Raw genomic sequence first — 21,872 nt, 5'->3', positions numbered from 1 at the left:
GTTTATGTTGCATTTGTTTAACTCTGTGAAGCTTTGTTACTGTGCATGTCTAAAACACCTGATGGTCTAATAAAGAGCTGACCAGCCAATGGCGAGGCATTAGAAAGGATAGGTGAGGCTGGCAGGCAGAGAGAATATATAGAAGGAGAAATCTGGGAGAAAAAAAGGAAGAAGTAAGTAGCCAGAGAAGGAGGAGGACATCAGGGGCCAGCTACTCAGCTACACAGCAAGCCATGGAGCAGGAATAAAATTTACAGTAGTAAGAGAACGGGAAAAGCCCAGAGGCAACAGACAGACAGGTAATTTAAGTTAAGGAAAGCTGGCTAAAAACAAGCTAAGGTGAGCATTCATAATTAAGAATAAGACTCTGTGTGTGATTTATTTGGGAGCTGGGTGGCATGCCCCCCCCCCCAAAGAGTAAAAAAGAAAAACCCAACAACTGCAGATAAAAACTTAGTATCTTTGGTTAGGCCATTTATACATCTTATACTGTCTACTGCCTATCTGTATACTTTTTCTACTTTTCTAAAGAGTACTCATCTCTTTATTATTTTTATATGAGTTCTTAATACATTCAGGATGTTAACTTTTGTTGTATACATTACAAATAGTTTTTCCATTTATTTATTAACCTTTGTATGTGGCTTACTGTAATCATTTTATATAGTGAAATGTATCATTTTTCCTCTGATGGCTTCAAGATTGTGGTTTACTTAAGATGTAACTTATTTAAAAATAGTTAAAATATACCTCTCTTTTTCCTCTTACATTTTAAATAGCATTTCATTTTATGAGTAGGCCTTTATTCCATCTAGGATTTATTTACACTTGATACATAGTAAAGCTCTTTAGTATCCCAACACATTCTTTTCTTTTCTATTTTTCTATTTTTATTTTTCTACTCACTCCACATACTATCCACAGATTCCCCCCTCCTCCCATCCCCCAGCCCTCTTTTCCAAGCCACCCTGTATCCCCACATCCCCCAAATTGAGGTATCCCATGGGGAGTCAGCAGAGCCCAGCATACTGAGCCTAGGCAGGTCCAAGCCCCTTCCCACTGCACCAAGGCTGTGCAAAGCACCAGGTTCCAGAAGCCTGCCCATAGACCAGGGACAGATCCTGATCCCCCTGCCTGGGTGCCCCCCAAACAGTTTGAGCCAAACAACCATCTTCCGTATCCAGAGGGCCTAGTCCAGTCCTATGGGGGCTCCACAGACACCAGTCCACAGTTCATGGGCTTCCACTAGTGTGGCCAGTCATCTCTGCATGTCCTCCCATCATGATCTGGACGTCCCTCGCCTGCAGTATCTTTCCTCTCATCAATTGGATTCCAGGACCTCAGCCTGGTGCCTGGCAGTGAATCTCTGTATCTGTCTCCATCAGTTATTGGACAAAGGCTCTATGCTGACAGCTAGGTTATTTGCTAGGTTGGTTACTAGAGTAGACCAGTCCAGGCACCCTCTGGACCACTGCCAGAAGAGCAAGGTGGGGTCAACCTTGTGGATTCCTGAGAGTCTCCCCAGAACCCTGTCTCTTCCTATTCCCATGATGTCCTCATCTGTCATGGTATCTTCCTCCCTACCCTCCCACTCTGTCCCTGTTCCAGCTTGACCCTCCCATTTCCCTATGTTTTCATCCCCCACTCCTTGCCCTCTGCCACCCCCCACACCTAGTCCACTCATGTAGATCTCATCCACTTCTCCTTCACAGGGTCACCTATGTGTCCCTCAGAGGGTCTTTCCCTGTTAGCTAGCCTCTCTGGAGTTGTGGGTTGCAGTCTGGCCATCCCTTCCCTCATATTTAGTATCCACTTATGAGTGAGTACATACTATGTTTGTCCTTCTGAGTCTGGATTACCTCACTCAAGATGATATTTTCTAGTTCCATCCATTTGCCTGCAAATTTCATGATATCATTGTTTTTTATTGCTGAGTAGTACTCCATTGTGTATATGTGCCATATTTTCTTTATCCATTCTTTAGTTAAGGGGCATCTAGGTTGTTTCCAGGTTCTTGCTATTATGAATAATGCTGATATGAACATAGTTGAGCATGTGTCCTTGTGGTAAGATTGAGCATTCCTTGGGTATATGTCCAAGTGTAGTATAACTGGGTGTTGAGGAAGACTTATTCCCAATTTTCTGAGAAGTCACCATAGTGATTTCCAGAGTGGTTGTACAAGTTTGCATTCCCACCAACAATGGAGGAGTGTTCCCCTTGCTCCACATCCTCTACAACATAAGCTGTCTTCAGTATTTTTGATCTTAGCCATTCTGACAGGTGTAAGATGGTATCTCAGAGTTGCTTTGATTTGCATTTCCCTGATGACTAAGGATGTAAACTTTTTTTTTTCAAGACAGGGTTTCTCTGTAGCTTTGGGGTCTGTCCTGGACTAGCTCTGTAGATCAGGCTGGCCTCAAATTCACAGAGATCCACCTGGCTCTGCCTCCCAAGTGCTGGGATTAAAGGCGTGTGCCACCACTGCCTGCCCAACACATTCTTAAATAATGCATCCTTCTTTTATATACTAATGTAAAGTACCATCATTACCATATAGCAGTCTTTACCCCTGTTAAATGACATATTTAACATATTTTGAGGTAATTTTCTAATCACAAAGTTAATAAAGCTCAGTTAACTTTAAGTTTTACAAATAAAAGTTTATTCCTAGATGCTTTACAGAGTCCAAAGACAGACTACTTGGTTAATTTTTATATAAAGTTAATGATGAAATACTGTAAAAAAAATGTTTAAAAAAACAATAGTGTCATACTAAGTGGACTTTCATTTACCTACTGTCTGGACTGTCACTTGTTTTGAAAGCTGACAACCCTTTCCTTCCAAAAAGAAAAATACTTACAATAGAAAAGCTCTTATCTGATATCCTTGTAAGGAGACTTGTCTGAGTAGCCACAGAGTTTCTAAAATTTATTTACTTCTTTTTAATTATCATTATTTTAAGTGTGTGAATGTTTTGCCTGCATATACATATGTGCAGCATATGCATGGCTGTCGCTTGTGCAGAAGAGGGCATTAGACTCCCTAGAACTGGAGGTACAGATGGTTGTGAGCCGCCGTGTGGGTGCTGGGAACTGACCCTGGGTCCTCTGAAGAGCACCAAGTACTCTTAATCACTGAGCCACCTCTCCAGTCCAAGTGAAAGGTTTATTTTATAGTAAAAGATACTCACAGAATTTTGAATACTGATCACTAGTGGTTACTTTCAATATAAAATACATCTTTTCCAAATTGCCTTGCAAAATTTCCTCCATGATAAGTTTCCTAAACACAATTGCTTTCAAGTATATCATGTCCTTTGACCATATTCACTCCCAATTCCTTCCTCCTTTTTTTGAGTCTTCTTCCTTCCATTAGACTCCTTTATGCTTTCATGTCATATATTTGTGCACATAGATACATTTCCATATCACATTCATGTGTGTGTGTGCTTTTATGCATCAATATGTAAATTAGGATCCATAAATGAGAGAAAAGATTCAATATTTGTCTTTCTGAATCTAGCTTATTTCACATAATATGATGACTTCTTTTGCAAGTTGACTCACAGTCTTACGTTTACTTTTTCTATAAGTTTCTATACCAGTTTCATTTGAAACTAAACAATTTAAGTACAACATGACAGACAAAATATGAGTTAAAATATGTTTTTAGGAAAACTGACTTAAATGCATTATAAAGATTTGAAACTGAATGTTTAAAATATAACTTCTTTAAGATTAGCCATTGAAAAAGCTGGGAGACACATCCACATGCACACACATATAAAATTGAGGTGGATTCTGCAACCATGTTTATTCAAATGATTTTCCCTATTTGAAAGAAACTAATAGAAAATGGAAATGTAATTTTTAAATATATTATTATTGTAAGAAAGATGTCAAAGATCTTAACAAAAAACCCTAATATTTAGTGAACAACCTTCCTTTAAAATAGAGAAAAGGAGGTGGGGTTACAGGACATGGTTCAGTCAGTATAGTGTTTGCTTTGCAAGCAAAGAACCTTAGTTCAATGCTCATAACCAAGATAAAAATGTCCAGTGTGATGGTGTCTACTTATAATCTGAGATCTGGAGAAGCAGAAGCATGATGGTCCTTGGAACTAACTGGCAAGCTGATCTAGCCTAATTGGTGAGCTCCAGGCCAATGAGATACCCTACCTCAAAGGAGGTATATAGTGTTCCTGAGGATGGTACACAAGGCTGTCCTACAGCCTTCACATGTACATGCTTACATATGTGCATGTATATACATGAACACCTACCTGTGTACACACATGCATGGACATGTACACACAAACATTTGAAACAATCAAGTAGAGAAAATAGACATAGTACAATTTGAATTAAAATTTCAGATATATACTGCTTTCAATTTTTCAGGTAATTGCTATGTACCAGTCCTGGTAATACCAAATAAACAGAATGTATTATATACAAATATTTTTTCCATACAATTTTAGATAGTGTAGGAGTCATAGACTTTCTGAATCCTATCATGGATTTTAGATCAAGAAGCCATATTTTATCTATTTACTTATCTTATATATGTACATATATGTATATTCTAATCTGACAAAATTATATACAATATACTGAGTGTCAAAAAAGCAAGGGTTGCATTGTTAGAAATTTTGGTGATTTACTGTAGAATAATTTTCAGAATTTAATATTAAAGTTCAATAATTCTTTAAGTTTTTTCCTTTGTTAAAATGAATTAAACACTTTTTAATTTAAAAAGATCTATACTATGACATTATTCTATTCTACTCATCTATCTTTCTATGTAATCATGTAAAGACGGCTAAAAGAATATTCCAAGAGATTTTGATACTGATATTTTTATGGTTGGAAGCATATTTTAGTGGTTATATTTCTTCTAGCCTAAACTTTTCTCTAATGCTTATATTTAAGGATGAATTGGTATCATTTTTATGAAAATAAGCACACACTCATACACATATGCACAGAAAAATTACTGTAAAAAGAAAAAGAAGAGAATCAGTGGCAGCATCATCCAGTGGGAATAGTAACAGATAGAAAAGTGGGACGCCTAAAGCTGAGTGTGACTTCAGATAAGGTAGTCCCTGGGAAGCTTCAGTGGGCCATCATTTGCTTATCAGCAAATGAGAACAATATAAAGGTTACGTAAAATGAACTCAAGTTTTCGTTCAGCATCGACATTAATTTGAGTGTCTAATTCTCATGTAAATTCATAGGAAGAAGTCTTTTGTAAAAAATTCATCACTCTATCCAGCAATTTTCTCAAGTATAACTAGATTTAATGAATAATATTCTTTTCCTTTTATAAGCTTTTATAGCTTGATCACATTATAAACTGCAGAGTTCACAATATCCATGACATTTTCAAAATATTGAAGAAAGCAGTTTTATCTACATCAACAATTAAAGAGATATAGTAGTGAGAATACAAGTACAGAACATCCTTTTGGAAACAATATTTAAGTATGAATTGAAATATTAAATGTTGATAACTAATGGCAGAAAAGAAGAAAAACTTGCATACCCCAAATCTGTGCTTCTGAATTTGAACTCATGGTAAAAATACAAGGCCTGGAAATATAGTTTATGGCTTGACCAGCACAGTGTCTGGGACTCTGGGACTAAACTCTATCATTGCAAAAAGGTAACTTCCATTAAAAATTGTTCAAATTATTAGGAGACTATTTAAATGTGCAGCAATTACAATGAGCTGGATGATGGTATTTTTTTACACGTTTCAAAATTCACTTTGTTTCTGTATTTTTTTAACCTCAGAAGTCTCTGTAATCTATTATTTCGCTATTTCTTGCATTGTGTTAATCTTCTGAACTGAGTAGCTGCCGGCAGGTATAATTTTCTGTTAACTAAGAAAAAAGAACATTTATATAGTCCCAACTATGAAGCAGTATTTCTCCCCATAAATTCCAGTTTTTTCTCTGAACTTGATCCATCAACCTGCTTTTACATTGCTGAACTATAGTTAAACACATTCATCCTATTTATTTATGATGATCATAAAATTGAAAATGACATTTTTCCATGACAAGATGCTAATGTAATTGTGCCAACCCAAGAGTTTATTTCACCTAGATGCCTCTGAAAATCAAATGTTTAAGGTTTTGTGTGGCATTTAAATATTGTCACATTAGGAGTTTAAACAAACACTGCTCTCACTTAAAAGGAACTTACCTTTGCAATTATTACTGACTGAGCTGGGTAACAAACAGTTGCTCCTAATGAGGCCAATCCTAGTGGATAAGCAATCTTCTTAAACCTAGAACCTACAAAATTCAAACAAATCATTCACTCAAAATACATACCATCAGAGACTTGATGTTATTATACTATAATATTTTCTTTGGCCCTCTTTAAGCTATCACTGTATATCAAATTACTCTTTAGTTAGTAATACCAATCAAGATGGTACCTAAAATGCCCTTAAGGCTCTCAATTCAATTAATGTCCCTTAGCCATCATGTCCAATTTAAGAAAAATGTTCTGAACCTAATAATTATCTACACAAAGGAATTAGTAATTATCTTCTTTTTTAAAAGATTATTTTTCATATCCTAAGAAACTTAAAAATTATAATTACATTTTTTTCAAATATCTAACAAAGCATGATAGGAGAATTAATCAAAGCAGGTTAAAGTGAAATGGACTCTCTTCTATATGCCCTTTCTGATTAACACTTAGAAAGGTGAAGGACCCAACTAACCAATCAGCTAACGACCTCGAAAGGTACATAACTCCTTCATGTCACTGATTCAGAATACTGAAGTAATACTAATTACAATTAGCTTGACATAATTAATGCGTTTTCAAAAGTGCCTTAACTAAGCATCTAAGAGTCATTTTCATATCATTTTTTTTGACAGCAAAATCTCTTTTTAAAAAATTCCAAAGAGAATCTTACTAGGTTCTCACTAGGAGCCTGTCAACTTGAAATTGCTCTGATTAACCTGAGTATAAGAAGTTCTGTATCAAGCCCTGTCACACAGCTTTTATCTTATCCCCACACTCTCCCTAAACACTTCCATAGAACCACGGCAATGCTGTATAACAGTGGGAAATACAGCATTCTGTGCTAAAGCTTAGACCTCCAAGAGCACTACTTCCAAATGACAGGCCTCCTAAATGTCTGTCTGGGTATGGTGGACTCTGAATGAGACTAAGCAATTACATGTCGCTTTTTCAACTAGAGTAAGTTGTTAACTCTTTCTAACAGCTTTTTAGACCCGTATTTAAAAAGGAAAGAGCAAAATATTAAGGTGAAAAAATACCTGACAATGATTGCTGCTAACTTTGCAGTTTGTGAAACGTTACACACCTTGTATTTTCTTTGTGTGGTTTAATTATTTTTAAAGAAGCCTGTTAAAGTCAGGTCTAACAATAGACTGAGCTTGGCTAAGGTAGGTAGGAAGGCTGCTTTCTGTGGTATAGGGAGAGAAAGTCTAGACTACTTAAAGCATATCCTAAACTGAATCTCAACTCTGCTCCTCCTCAGGATTTTTGTTTAGTTCTTGACTTAACAATCCTAATATGTCAGGATTAGGATCTCCTAATTCATCAAAATTCCCTGAATTAAGGTGGTGTACGGCAGGGTTTTGTTTTTGTTTTTGTTTTTTTGATAAACTATTGGAAAAAATGACATTCACTCTTTCTTACTTGTATATAAGAAACCATTCTGCAAAATGATATTTATCATGTAGGTTCAACAGTTATACTTTTCGAGTTAAGGAAGAATGCTAAACACAGATACTCATTAGCTGTGTGTTGTGCACTTAGAAACATGCAAATGGTTTTCTTTTAGATTTCTATCTTCAGTACAGTAGGGTTAGAAGAAAGCTTTCTTCCTTTAGCTGTACTATGACCTAGATGAAGAATAAGGTTACATGATGATTTCTGATCTATCACACATAGTACATTTCTGAGACAAAATTTTCATGATATTTACTCAAATAGTAAGCACAAAGCACTGTATTTGCTACTCTCTCATAAATTCTATCATTTGAAATAAAATACACCCTCAGATCTACTATGTTTACTTCACTACTCACTAGTAGTTTGAGAACTGCAGTCTGAAAAATGAAGTAACATATTATTCCAGCTCTCACATTCAGAAACATGATAAATGACCTAAGGAATACTTTCTCTTACCAGAAGATTACTACATTGTAATTAAGAAACTAAGTAATGCACTGTGGACAATCCCCTTCAAAATTCAAGGAAAAAGATACAGAAGTGAGTTGGACGAAAATTACCAAACACAGTTACATAGAGATAATCAGTTCTAAGGACCTATATAGAACAGTGAGCTTACTTTAGCTTATAATAACCTATTATATATTTTAGGAATATAAAAGAGCTCAAAAGCACTCAATATAAAGAAATAATAATCTGATGGAAAACAGCTAAAACTTGATGATGTGCATATAAAACAGGGTTGTTAAATAGCATGCATGAAAAGAGTTAACACAGTAAACTCAAGACTGCTGCCTTAGGAGCTTCTGCTAGCTCTGAGAACTTTTCCTCTTGGAAGTCTGGAATTTTGTTAGATAGATACTGTTTATGTGACTAGACCTCAACAAAAACTTGGCCACTCTTCTGCCCATCACTGTCACTCAACACTTGTTGGCTTTGTTCATATCATCTCAAGTTGTTACTAGAGAAATTAAGTATATGTTGTATTAGTCCCTGGGAAAAGACTTCTAGAAATTTACAACCAATTCTTTTCTAAACTATGTCACCCTCCTTTTAAATTCATTTTATACCCTCTGATTCCGTGACCATGACTACATACTGAGCCTTGTGTGTCTTTGCAACTAGTCATGAGCCTGATTGTAATCTTATCAGACCATTCACATGAGAGCTATAGTCAGATGGAAAAGCAAAGTAGGTACAGATACACTGTACAAAGAGGTATAAAGAAAGCAGATATATTGTATCATAGTGAATAGTGAATAAGAGGGGTAGACTGAGTTACTCACTTTTACAGACTTCATTCCCATCTGGCTAATATTAATTTCAATTACTTTGGTCAGGATAAAACCAAAAGTAAACCAGATTTTATCTGAGATAAAGCATATCTTCCTCAAATACTTCACATAGCTTCCAGTATGAGTAGTATTATTAAGAAAAGCAATTTTGAGTGGATAGTGTACATCTTTATATTAACATATAATTCTCAGGAATTTTTTTGGTAGTATAAATTTCTTCAGATTAAAAAAACCAAAATTATAATTAGACAACAAAAAGCAAATTACAATTTTAATTGCAACAGCTATATATTTTTTTAACATTGTGCTTAAAAAGTCATATATTTGTACATTTTAATATATAGTCATATAACTAAAAATACTTCATATTATCCTTTCCTACATTCTTAACCTTAAGCAACTAACAATCCACTTTCTGTCATTCTAATTTTGTCTTTTTGAGAATGTCATATAAACAGAATCATATATACACTCCCTACTTTCAAATTCACAATCAATGTTATATGCACCAATAGCTCAAATTATTATGATGCTGAATAGTTTTCCTTTGTAGGGATGTGCCACAGATTCCTTTATCCATTTACCTGTTTGAAGACTATTTACCTTGTTTCCAGCTTTTTCATGATTATTAACAATTGCTATAAGCATTCATGTAGGGGTGTTTCATTTCTCTTAATGTCTTAGTTAGGGTTTCTATTGCTGCAACAAAACACCATGACCAAAAAGCAAGTTGGGGAGAAAAAGAAAATCTGCCCTTTATTTTATCATTTCTATATTTTTTTCAGAGTAGATTCAATAATCTACCCTTTTATTCAATAATCTACCCTTTTATTCTATTATTTCTATCTTTATTTTTTCATATAAGTTTATTGGCTTACACTTCCACATTGCTGTACATCATTGAAGGAAATCAAGACAGGAACTTAAACAGGGCAGGAAGCTGGAAGCAGGAGCTGATGCATAGGCCATGGAGGAGTACTGCTTACTGGCTTGCTTCCCATGGCTTGCTCAGCCTGCTTTCTTGTTGAACCGAGGACCACCAGCCTAGGGGTGGCACCACCCAACATGGGCTGGGCCCTCACCATTAATCACTAATTGAGAACATACCTTACAGCTGGATGTTATGAAAGCATTTTTTCAGTTGAGGTTCTCTCCTTGCAGATAACTCTAGTTTGTGTCAAGTTGACACAAGACTAGTCAGGACATCTAGGGTAAGTAAATACTTAGAAATGTGATTCCTATGTTGCTTGATAAGTGTATGTTTAACTTTATGAGAAAGCATGGGACAATTTTGTAGAATTCCTCTATCACTTTGCATTTTTACCAGCAGAATAGAAGAATTTCAGTTGTTCTCCATTCTTCATTACAGTTAGTGTGGTAAGCTTAACCTTTATAGACATAAATATGGTACAGTAAAGAACCTAAACATCTTATACTAACCCAATCTGACATTATCCAATAAATGTCATTAAGGTAAAATTCAGAAAAAATATAATTTCATTGAAAGAGAAAATATATTTTATAAACATACCTTTTCTTGCTGAAACCAAACCCATCAGCCCTGAAGCTGTAATCACTCCCATTTTGGGAAGAAAATCTTGAGGAGGATTCTTCAGATAGACATATGCATCTGAAGAGACCAGTTAACAATGGGTAAGAATGACTGACTACAATTGGACAGTCTATGTAAGGACAGTACAGAACATCTGGAGATTCGTATGTCAGGGGTAGGCAATATAATGTTAGTGAGTAGTTGAAGTACTCTTTAAATAAGTTATACAAAAAAATTGATATGGACAGAAACAAATCATTTATTATAATACTAACTACAAAATCAAATTTACCTTCCATAGGTCTTTTAATACTTGCTCTCTTTATGACATGCATTACTATAATTATTAAATGAACTATGACTCTAGAAGGTATAGCTTAAATAAGAAGTACGATAAAATAAATTCCTGATGATGTAACATGAAAAGGTCTTATTAATAAAAACAAACCCGGAGCCAGGTATTGGGGTGAATGCTGAAAGATCAGAGAAACAGAACACGCCACACTAACCTCACCTTGCCAATTTCTCAGCTGATTCTGTTTCCTCAGACTGGAAGCCTCTGAGTCCCCATCCAAATTGATCTCAGCTGAACTGCTGCTCAAAAGCTAAAAGCTTAAAAGCCTAAAAACTTAAAAGAGCCTCTAGTTCCTGGTTTTCACATCTTATGTACCTTTCTGCTTTCTGCCATCAGTTCCTGGGATTAAAGGCGTGTATCACCATGCCTGGATGTTTCCAGTGTGGCTGTGAACTCCGGAATGCTAGGATTAAAGGCATGCACTACCACTGCCTAACCTCTATGTTTAATATAGTGGCTTTTCTGTTCTCTGACACCCAGATAAGTTTATTGGGGTGCATAATATATCAACCACATTTCCCTTTTTTTGTTTAAAATAAAAAAGTTATAACTAATAAGAAAAAGTATATACAATAAGTTTATACAATATATACTGTCAAGAATTATTTTAACAATGTCTAGTCCACTAACATTTGACAGATTCAGACAGAAAACTCCATTATATACATTAACAATGTCCAGTACATTAACATTTGACAAATTCAGACAAAAAATTTCATTACTTATCCTATTTAAAACAAGTAGTTCCTTTTTAAAGGTAGATTCAATAATCTACCTTTTATCTTATCATATCCATATTGTCTCTTTTTACTTCTCAGAGTAGATTCAATATTCTATCCTTTATTCTATAATTTCTATATCTCTTTTTTCCCAGAGTAGATTTAATAATCTACCCTTTTATTCTATTATTTCTCTTTTTTTCAGATAAGTTTATTGGGGTGCATAATATATCAACCACATGATTATATATGTTTTATATCCCTCCAATGAATAGGCTTCAACACTGGTAGGATCCAGCAAGAATTAATGCTATCTTATAAAGGAGTTTTGCAATTAGACACCTCTTGTCACTATTTCCAATAACCTCACATTAGCCATTGGTTAAAACCAAAGAGCAAGACAAAAAACACATAAAGCATAATTCAAAGTATATATGCCTTGGTGTTTTATACATTCAAATTGTTTCCAGATCTAAAAATATACTCTTCTATCATAGTTATTTGACGATAATCACATACATAATTATGTTCCTCAAGATTAATGAAAAATAGCTGGGTATATTGTTGCATGCGTTAACCCAGCACTTGAGATGATAAGACAGGAAGATAATGAGTTCCAGGTTCACCTAGACTGCACAGTAAGACCTTGTCTCAAAAACTATTGATAAGAAATGTTAATCCTTAATTCATATTAAATAATAATATTTCAAATAAAGTTCATTAAGCTTATTGTACATACCTAAAATTTTAGTTGATTTTTCTTTGTGTTTTCCATATGTTTATTTTTGCCAACTGCTCTAAGCAAGGAATATTGGGGAGCTAAGTCTGCTGCCAAATACCATTAAGAAGCTAAAGCATCAAATACAATTACTTTCCAACATTAGCTGAAACAGTTCAAGATGACTGATTGCTATGTAATTTCCCAGCAACTGATAAAAAATGCATAATGTATTTTAACAGATAATAACATTTATTTAAACTAATTAGCAAAAGGGGGAATATAGCCGGGCGGTGGTGGTGCACGCCTTTAATCCCAGCACTCGGGAGGCAGAGCTAGGTGGATCTCTGTGAGTTCGAGGCCAGCCTGGTCTACAAAGTAAGTTCCAGGAAAGGCACAAAACTACACAGAGAAACCCTGTCTCGAAAAACCAAAAAAAAGGGGGGGAATATATCTTTATCTTATGTTTTATAAATATACAATGTGGACTTTAGTTAAAGATGACCTGAGTTTGAATCTGGGTATTGCCTCCTAGTAACCTTGGAAACCTAGTTAAACTTTCTAACCCTCATTTTCTAATCTGTTAGCGAAAACTCTATAGCAACACTCAGCAATGTGACGAGGCCTCAGCATGTAATAAATTTTAAAATAAATAGTACATACTATTGCTGTGTTATTGTTACAGATAAAGTACAGAATCTATCTTCTACATCAGTGTAATCATAGTAATGGATAATATGCTATGTTCATATTCTTAAATTTTAAACAATACAACTTAAACCATAATACATTTCTACTTACAGATGGTTTACTCACCTACCTTTTCCAAATTGTACTGTATCCATTATCCCATTCTTCATAAAGATATAAACACCCTAAGCCAAAAAAAGGAGAACAAAAGAGATGTGGATTTTTGAAGTGGCTGATTGACATAATAGCCCACAATTCTGAGATTACATTTAGCTGTTGATTTAGTATTGCACTCAAATCTAAATCCAGATTTTCTGTTTATTCACTATGAGCATATTTGCTTACTCTATCATATTTTCATCTCTTACTTTCTATTTTATTTAACATAGTAATTCTGGTGTATTATTTTCTTCATAAAAGTGGGTAAAGTAATACCTTTAAAATAATCAGTGACTTCACAGAAAAGATACTGAAAATTTTATGACTTATCATCTTACTATATAATGGCCTGGAAAAAATGAATGGATCTTAAATAAATCATGAAGGGGGGTATGTCACAGCACACACACAAACTGTTTGACTAATAAGGATTCAATAGCAACAGCATAATGATTTGTGGAGAAAAAAACAAAAACAGGAAAGGCCTAATGAAAAGCACTTTATCTCTTCCCTTTATCATAGTGTGCAATTAGAATGAGAAAAAAACAAATGAGGCATTTATTTTTAAATACGAATATAAATTCTCCATAAATCAAGATTATACTAACCCACCAAAGGGATTAATGCGCTAAAGCAATGTTTTTTCTGTTTATCTGTTTCTAACTTACTTGAATGCCAAGATATTGTTATATTCATTGAATAGATGTTGTCTCACTTACACTAGGGGAAATTTACTCAGAATCTTGCTATATTCCATGCTGGATTCTCTTATACAAACAAGAAAACACAATCCAAACATATGGCCTCCTTATGTATGAAACCATGACATGGAAACAAGAACAATATATATTTTCAGTGCAGAAGAACAGAAACAATTGTATTAGAAACAACTGAGGGAAATGAGATGTCTTGGTTTACTAATTTTGTCTCAGTTTAAGAATGAGCATAGATGGCCGGGCGTTGGTGGCGCACGCCTTTAATCCCAGCACTCGGGAGGCAGAGGCAGGCGGATCTCTGTGAGTTCAAGGCCAGCCTGGGCTACCAAGTGAGCTCCAGGAAAGGCACAAAGCTACACAGAGAAACCCTGTCTCGAAAAACCAAAAAAAAAAAAAAAAAAAAAAAAAGAATAAGCATAGATGTTCCCCCTGGTTTAAAGCTATACAAACTAGCATAAAACATATAGTGACACTGAGACATTTCTCTTGAGTGACTCAGAAAACATCAACTGCAGCATTAAAATACTTACTGATCTGTTTTGAAGTATTTAACCATCAAGGAAGAAAACTGGTCTTTGGGGAAATTTACTTTAGCTGTGCTTAAGAATTCATTTTTACCACTGGGGGGCACTGTTACCTAAATTTCAAGACACTAAAGTGTAGGCTAGGAGCATGCACTTGAATTTGCACTACATGATGCTACTTTTCACAAAGAAGTAATTTAAATCAGACTTTTTTTTGAGGAATAGATTGCGTATTTAGGAGAAAATTAGAGAGGAAAAGTTGTTTACATTGAAGATGAAATGCATTTGAAAGTGCCCTTCATCAACCTATTTGCTTCAGCATATTAACAGAATAAAATGTTCTTTCAGTCTTAAATTGGGTGATAGTTACAATAGCAATTTAAAGATCTCTCAGGAACAATTACCTCACTGAAGACACATCTGAGTACACTATAGAAAATTAGGTCTCAAGAGACGTAAGTCTGAATCATCTAGTTCTTGGCATATAGCCTGAGGGGCATGACTCAGACCACAATTAGTAAAGATATTTCCAACAGAGATCACATTATTAAGGATGACTAGCACAAGCAGTACCCTGGAATTGTATGACAGGCACAAACTTTCAAAAATAACCCCATATCATGTTTGAAATACCATCCAGATTGATCAGAGTTCACTGGTTAGATATTTCACCGAAGGATGCTATTTTTTATAAGTTCATTGAATTTCTTGATGATGATTAGTGTGTGTGTGTGTGTGTGTGTGTGTGTGTGTGTGTGTGTGTGTGTGTATCTGTGTACATATGCACACAGTGTGTGGAAGTCAGGCAAAGAACAACTGTGTGAAGTTGTTTCTCTCTTTCTTCCTTTCATGGGTTCTGGGGATCAAACTCAGGTCACCAGGCTTGCATCTCAAGTGTCTTTATCCACTGAGCCATCTCACCAGCCTCAAAATTTTCTTTTTAAAAGGAATATATTAGAACTATCTATGACAGGGAATCTGCATCTAGAAATCTTAACAACATGGTAGCCTAAAGAAGACCTTCACAACGATACTATCAGTTGACATTCCAACTAAGATATAGGAAATCTCACAGGGCCCCAGTCACAGATTAAGAGTCATAGGCAATTCATTAATGGCCTTTTCTCTTAAAGGGAAACCAGTGTTCTCTGGAAACAAGCACCCTGATAGGCTATCTGATGCCAAGTGGTCAGTCCTAAATACATATACAAATGAGCAACACTAAATAGACTCACAGTGTGTGTGTGCATGCGTGTATGTGGGGGGGGGGCGCGCATGTGTGTGTGTGTGTGTGTGTGTGTGTGTGTGTGTGTGTGTGTGTGTGTGTATCAATAATGAAGGGGTCATGAAATTGAGAGGGAGTGGTGGAAACACAGGAGGAGTTAGAGGGAGAGGCTGGGGTGGAAATGATGTAAGTACAATACTCATGGACTGATACAAAATATGGTGCTCATGTATGAAATTATCAAAAAATAATAAAATAAATGTTAAAAAACGTACACAGGTTTACAACCAGGCTACATTTGTTGGTGAAGTAAATCTGTGATTATTACTCTAGAATTAGAAAAACACTGGTACCACTATTACTAAGATCCTCACAGTAGAGATGTTAACAACACACAACTAAATTTATATGGTGATGGTAATAAAACATCAGTGTGCTATTAGCTTCCATCTCTGTCAACAATGTCAGCTGAGTCTAGTCTGCCAGCCACCCTTGACAGGGTGTTAAAGATACAAATTAAGCTATTTTGGCCTCTCTAGCTCTCAGCCCATTTGCTTGATAAATGCCACTGAGTGGCCTCAGGCAATATCATATGAATAGAAGAATCAGCAATCTGAACTCTCATCATATTACTAATTTTCAAAATAATGCTTAGTATTTTAATCCACTAAGTTTCAAGGTGGTTTCTTCTCTTTTTAAAAATGCATCTATAAATACCTGAAACAATTAATCAAAAACATTGATATTCATCTACTATCAAAATAGACTTACCTTGCACCAGCCAATATAACGAACAGTTGTAGTACGGATGGATGCAAAGCCCATTTGTAAATAACCAGGCTGTTCTTCAACATATTTAGAATGGAGAGGTGGTGCAGTATATATGGGGAGCTGGGGAGAGAATAAAGTTCATGTCAAAAACAAACACCTGGGTTGCCTTTTCCTGCATTGTGTAAAAACAGGAATCAACCTTCCTCCTAAAAATGGCTAAAATTGTCTATAGAATCTAAACTACCAATAGGATATGATAAACTGAACATAAAAACTATTTAGAAAAGCAGAAGCAAGTGATGTCACATATAGTATGACCCAGTGGGTTGTTTTGTTTGTTATTTTGTTTCTATGACAGGGCTTCACTATGTAGCTCAGGGTACTAAGATGGCCTCAAAGTCACGATTTTCCAACCTCTGCTTCCTGAGTACTAGGATTACAGATGTTGATCACCATAGCCGAGAGACACATTAGTTTTAATCCTAGCATCTTTTAATTAAATTATATTTGATTGTGTGTATGCATGCATGATTATGCACACATATGCTATGGTGTGCATGTGGAGGTATATGGGAGTTGGTTTTCTCAATTCACCATGAGGATTCCAGGGATTGAAAATAGGTCATTAGGCTTAATGGTAAGGACCTTATCTTAGTTAGCACTTCTATTGCTATGATGAAAACACTAAGACCAAAAGCAAGTTGGGGAGAAAAGGGTATATTTGGCTTACACTTCCATGCAATAGTCCATCACTGAAAGAAGTTAGGACAGAGACTCGAAAGTGGAGGAACGTGGAGGGAGGTTCTGATGCAGAGGCCATGGAGGAGTGCTGCTTACTGGTTTGCCCCTCATGGCTTGCTCAGCCTGCTTTTTTATAGAACCTAGGACCACTAGCCCAGGGATAGCACCACCCACAAGGGACTGGGCCCTCCCTGCTTAATCACTAATTGAGAAAATGCCTTCCAGCTGATCTCAGTTGAAGTTCCCTCCTTTCAGATAACTCTAGCTTGTGTCAAGTTGACATAAGACTAGTCCATACAGATCTTTACCTTCTGAGCCATCTCACCAGCCCTTAATCCTAGCAAAATTTTAACTGTAAAAATCTGGAAATAACTCAAATATTCACCAAAGGAAAAGTAGAAAGTTAAACTGGATTATAATCCATACCACAGACTATTATAAATTAGGGCAAAATATAAAAATTATAATCACTATAATCACATTGCTGGGCATGATGGTGCATGCCTTTAATTCCACTACTCAGAAGGCAGAGGCAGACAGATCTTCACAGGTCTGAGGCCAACCTAAACAACACTGCTAGTTCCAGGCCAGCTGGAGCTACATAGTAAGGTCCTGCTGCAATTAAAATAAAAAATAAAAATCAGTTACAGCCACATACAAAAATAAGGATGACTTTCAAGAAACTACTACTAAACCAAATGCTAAGATGCACAAAATTACATGCAAGTATGTTCCATAAATATATAATTCAAATGTGTATAAACACCCAAATTGCTTACCAAAACGGATAAGGTCCCATGAAGTGTTTTGGCTTTAGTTTTGTTTTTTTAAGGAAATAATGGAGTTAGAGAAAAGCCTCAGCAGTTAAGAGCACTGGTCGCTCTTCCAAAGGACCCACATTCAATTCCCAGCACCGACATGGCAGCTCACAACCACCTTTAACTTCTGCAGGGAGGATCCGACACCCTCTCTGGCCTCTGTGGGAACAAGGCACACATGTGGTGCACAGGCAAGAATGCAGGCAAAACACCCACATTTACATTAAATCAAATTTAAGAAAAATAAATAAAATAAAAAGGGAATGAAACAAACTCAGTGGAATCATGGGTATATGTCAATAAAGGGATGAGAATACAGGAGATTTTGCCTTTCCTCTAAACTGAGTAGCAGGCACATGGTTATCCATTGTGGTTTTATATTATTATTTATACCTTTCAAATATCAAATACACTCTAACCAATATTTAATAAAAACAAATATAAATATAAAAATTTATGAAAATAAACAAGCAAGGACTTATTTGCTTAAAGAAAAGAATGATTTCATACTCAGGGTGTAGCACTTTTCCATGGAGGTTGGTGAGGATATAATTGAGGAGAGTCAAGTTTCCGGGATAACAGAAAAGGAACTAGATGACTAATGGCTTTAGTCAGATCTACCAAAAACAAACATGGGATAGTATGATGAGATAGTAGATGTAAAGGATACCTATGTGATATGGTGCATATGTTGACTAGCTAGATTTTTGCCTTGTACAATGTATAAGTGCCTTATAACATTATTCTTGTTTTATAATGAATTAGCTCTTTGCTAGCTATACTAGGATTAAGGAGCGTCTCTTTCTCCTTTCAAACTAAGGCTTGGATTTAAGTTTGTCACATACCTATGTGTATTTAGGAGTGCCAGAAATTTATAATTTATATGAAAAGTGAAGTAGCTCTAGATTAGTTAGATATAGCTATAAATATAGATATCAGGTTTATTATAGAGAGACCCCAACAAAAAAAAAGAAACCTATATGTGGTAAAGTTAATTTATATGTTTGTTCATCATAAAGTTTTGGGTTTTGGTTTTTGCTTTTTAAGGAAATGGTGGAGCTGGAGAGATAGCTCAGCAGTTAAGACCACAGACTGCTCTTGCAGAGAACCCGAGTTCAATTCCCAGGACCCACATGGCAGTTCACAATCACCTTTAACTCCTGTTCTAGGGATGATCCAACACCGTCAAATGACAATAAAATAAGTCAAATTCATGACACTGATGAATTTAGAAAAGAAATTTCCAGGGATAATTATGGCTTGACCATTCATTCTAGTGATCTACAAATGTCTTAGTTAAAAGATGGTTGTCTCATAGCCCTGCAAAGTTTTCTATTAAAGGAGGATTTAATTACGTTCAATAAATGGTACTCAATAAAGCAAGAACATATTGATCCTTTTTAAAAAGATGTTTAATAAAAAAAGTTGAATCGAAGTTTTTTGTTCAGCTAGAAATTTAACAAAAACTTAAAATAACCAGAACACCTTATTCAAAGTATTCTGACTTGGTTTAGACTGTATTAACAAGTAGATTTAAACAGCAGTATTGTCCAAATTACACAATAAAGATACATTGGCATTCTGTGTGTATATCACATTTTCATCCTTTTGACATTTTAAGTTCCTCAAAATTAGATCCTGATTTTTAAAAATTAGATCCTGATTTTTAAAAATATTTCCTAGCATATAGCTAGCAACCAGCCTTGTTTAATAAGCAAATGAATTAATTCCAATTAAAATGTACTTGGGAATTCTGTATGTTCTATAACATAGCAAAAAACCACTAGTTTTGCTATTCAAAAATCTTAGTCCTTTCAGATAAGGTGGCAGACTGGATAATGCTGCCCTGTAACCTGGTGAAGGAGAGGAGTCAGAATAAGAAAAGGCAGATTAAAATTCTAAAGAAATAAAGGAAAGAAGAGCATCAGAAATTCTCAAAGTCACAGGCTAGTTAGTTTTCTCTCAACTTGACATATGCTAGAGCCATCTGAAAGGAGAGAACCTCAGTTAAGCATGTGCCTTCATCAGAATGGACTGTAGGCAAGGCTGTGGGCACTCTTTGAGTAATGACTGATGTAGAAGGATCCAGTCCACTTTGGGTGGAGCCACCTCTGGGCAGATGATTCTACATGGTGTAAGAAAGCAAGCTGAGCAAGTTAGGAGAAGCAGGTCAGTATCATTCCTGCAAGGCCTCTGCTTCAGTTGCTGCTTTGGGTTTCTGCCCTGACTTTTCTCCATGATAGACTGTAAGTTTTAAAGATAAAACAAAACCTTTCCTTCCCAAGTTGCTTTTGGTCATTGTGTTATCACAGCCATAGAGAAAGCAAAATAGGACAGGCATGAGAAGAAACTAACAAGTATGGAGAAAAAGGACTCATGGAAAAAAGGCCAAGCTGAATACAGCTCCAGGTGCATGGCTCACTGTTGGTGGATGGGAAGCAAAAGATGCCTCCAAAAAGTAAGCCAAGCAATCCTGGTGAAATAGAAGGAATGCCCTACTTCTAGGATAACCCCAAAACCATCACAAGTCTCAACACATTATAAGTTTTGATGAGAAAGTGATTCCTCTAGTGTCGCATAAGTAGACAAAAGAGTCAGAGACATCCCCTGCTCCTAGTGTTAGGAATCTCACAGAACACCAAGTTATTCAGCCATAACATATATGCAGAGGACCTAGGTCAGACCCCTATAGGCTCCCTGATCTCTGCAGCCCTCATGGGTCCCAATCAATGGATTCTGTGGACATGTTCTCATGGTGTCCCTGATCCCTCTGGTTCCTCCAATCCAATCCTTCTTCCACCTCTTCCTCAGGACACCTTGTGCTCTGCCTAATGTTTGGCTGTGGGACTCTGCATTTGCTCTCATCAGTTGCTGGATGAAGTCTCTCTGGTCTCTTTGATGAGGATTCTGCTAGGCTCCAGTCCCAGAACATTCTTCAGGAAGGACAAACTGTAGGGCAAAGTTTTGTGGCTGAAGACCCCATTCTTAATGGTTTGCCATTAAGAAAAATCACCATTTTTAAGTTACAATTTTGTGTTTCTACTAAATATACTATGTATTTTAGATATCTCATAACTATTTCTTTATACTTATAAAATAGATAACATCTATTATAATAGATGTAGCAAAAACACCTACATAGTTTTTCCATTATCCCTATATCATGCAAAATTCATAAACTTTGGTAGGCCAAATACCTACCTGTTCTGGTTTCACTAGCTGCTTTTTGGGTTCCTCTTCTTTGGCCAGATGTACATTTACAGATGCATACATCAGACCTGCAGGCATGGTTGTCAATTTTCTCATCTGAAAAAGACATCAAAATTACCATTAAGTGAAAAGATTCTCTGTTTCTAAGTCCTGATAAGTATTGGGAGAATCTTGGGAAATATATTCAATATTCAACTATTTCAAATTACTTTATACATTTATATAAACACCTTGTGCTGTCCTAACTATTGTAGTGCAAAAATCTTATTGTCTTCTTCAAAGTCTGATTTTAAATGAACATATATGAGCTCTTATCTTTACTACAGTCTCCTAGAAGTAATAACATTACTTGCCTAGCATAGACAAAGTCCTATCATCTATTCCCATACTACATAAACCTACCTTGGTAGGTAGCACATGCTTGTAATACTAGCACTCAAGAGGCAGAGAAGAAAAATCCAGAGTTCATTGGTGATCTTTGGCTACATAACAAGTTTAAGGCCAGCCTGGGCAACATAAAACTATGTCTCACAAAAAGCAATTGAGAGGCCAATAAGATGGTTCAGCAGGTAAAAACACTTGCAAGTATGATGATCTGAGTAGTTAAGTTACTGACACTCACATAAAAAGCCAGATGCAGCAGTGCACACCTGAA

The 21,872-nt window shown here is 35.8% G+C and overlaps 1 protein-coding gene across 1 annotated transcript in view; it reads right to left on the bottom strand.

Annotated features, from left to right (window-relative positions):
* Window positions 1-21,872, bottom strand: part of Apool (apolipoprotein O like) — a 63,553-nt gene that overhangs the window by 18,766 nt on the left and 22,915 nt on the right. Inside the window, exons 2-6 of the mRNA XM_028874758.2 lie at window positions 21,209-21,313; window positions 16,449-16,568; window positions 13,184-13,238; window positions 10,551-10,649; window positions 6,210-6,301 (exon numbers count right to left, since the gene is read on the bottom strand). Coding sequence (XP_028730591.1) covers window positions 6,210-6,301; window positions 10,551-10,649; window positions 13,184-13,238; window positions 16,449-16,568; window positions 21,209-21,313 — 471 coding nt within the window. The remainder of the gene's footprint in view (window positions 1-6,209; window positions 6,302-10,550; window positions 10,650-13,183; window positions 13,239-16,448; window positions 16,569-21,208; window positions 21,314-21,872) is intronic.

The sequence above is a fragment of the Peromyscus leucopus genome, chromosome X (assembly GCF_004664715.2).
Source record: "Peromyscus leucopus breed LL Stock chromosome X, UCI_PerLeu_2.1, whole genome shotgun sequence".
Taxonomy (NCBI): domain Eukaryota; kingdom Metazoa; phylum Chordata; class Mammalia; order Rodentia; family Cricetidae; genus Peromyscus; species Peromyscus leucopus.
This window is presented reverse-complemented; position numbering and strand designations above follow the sequence as displayed.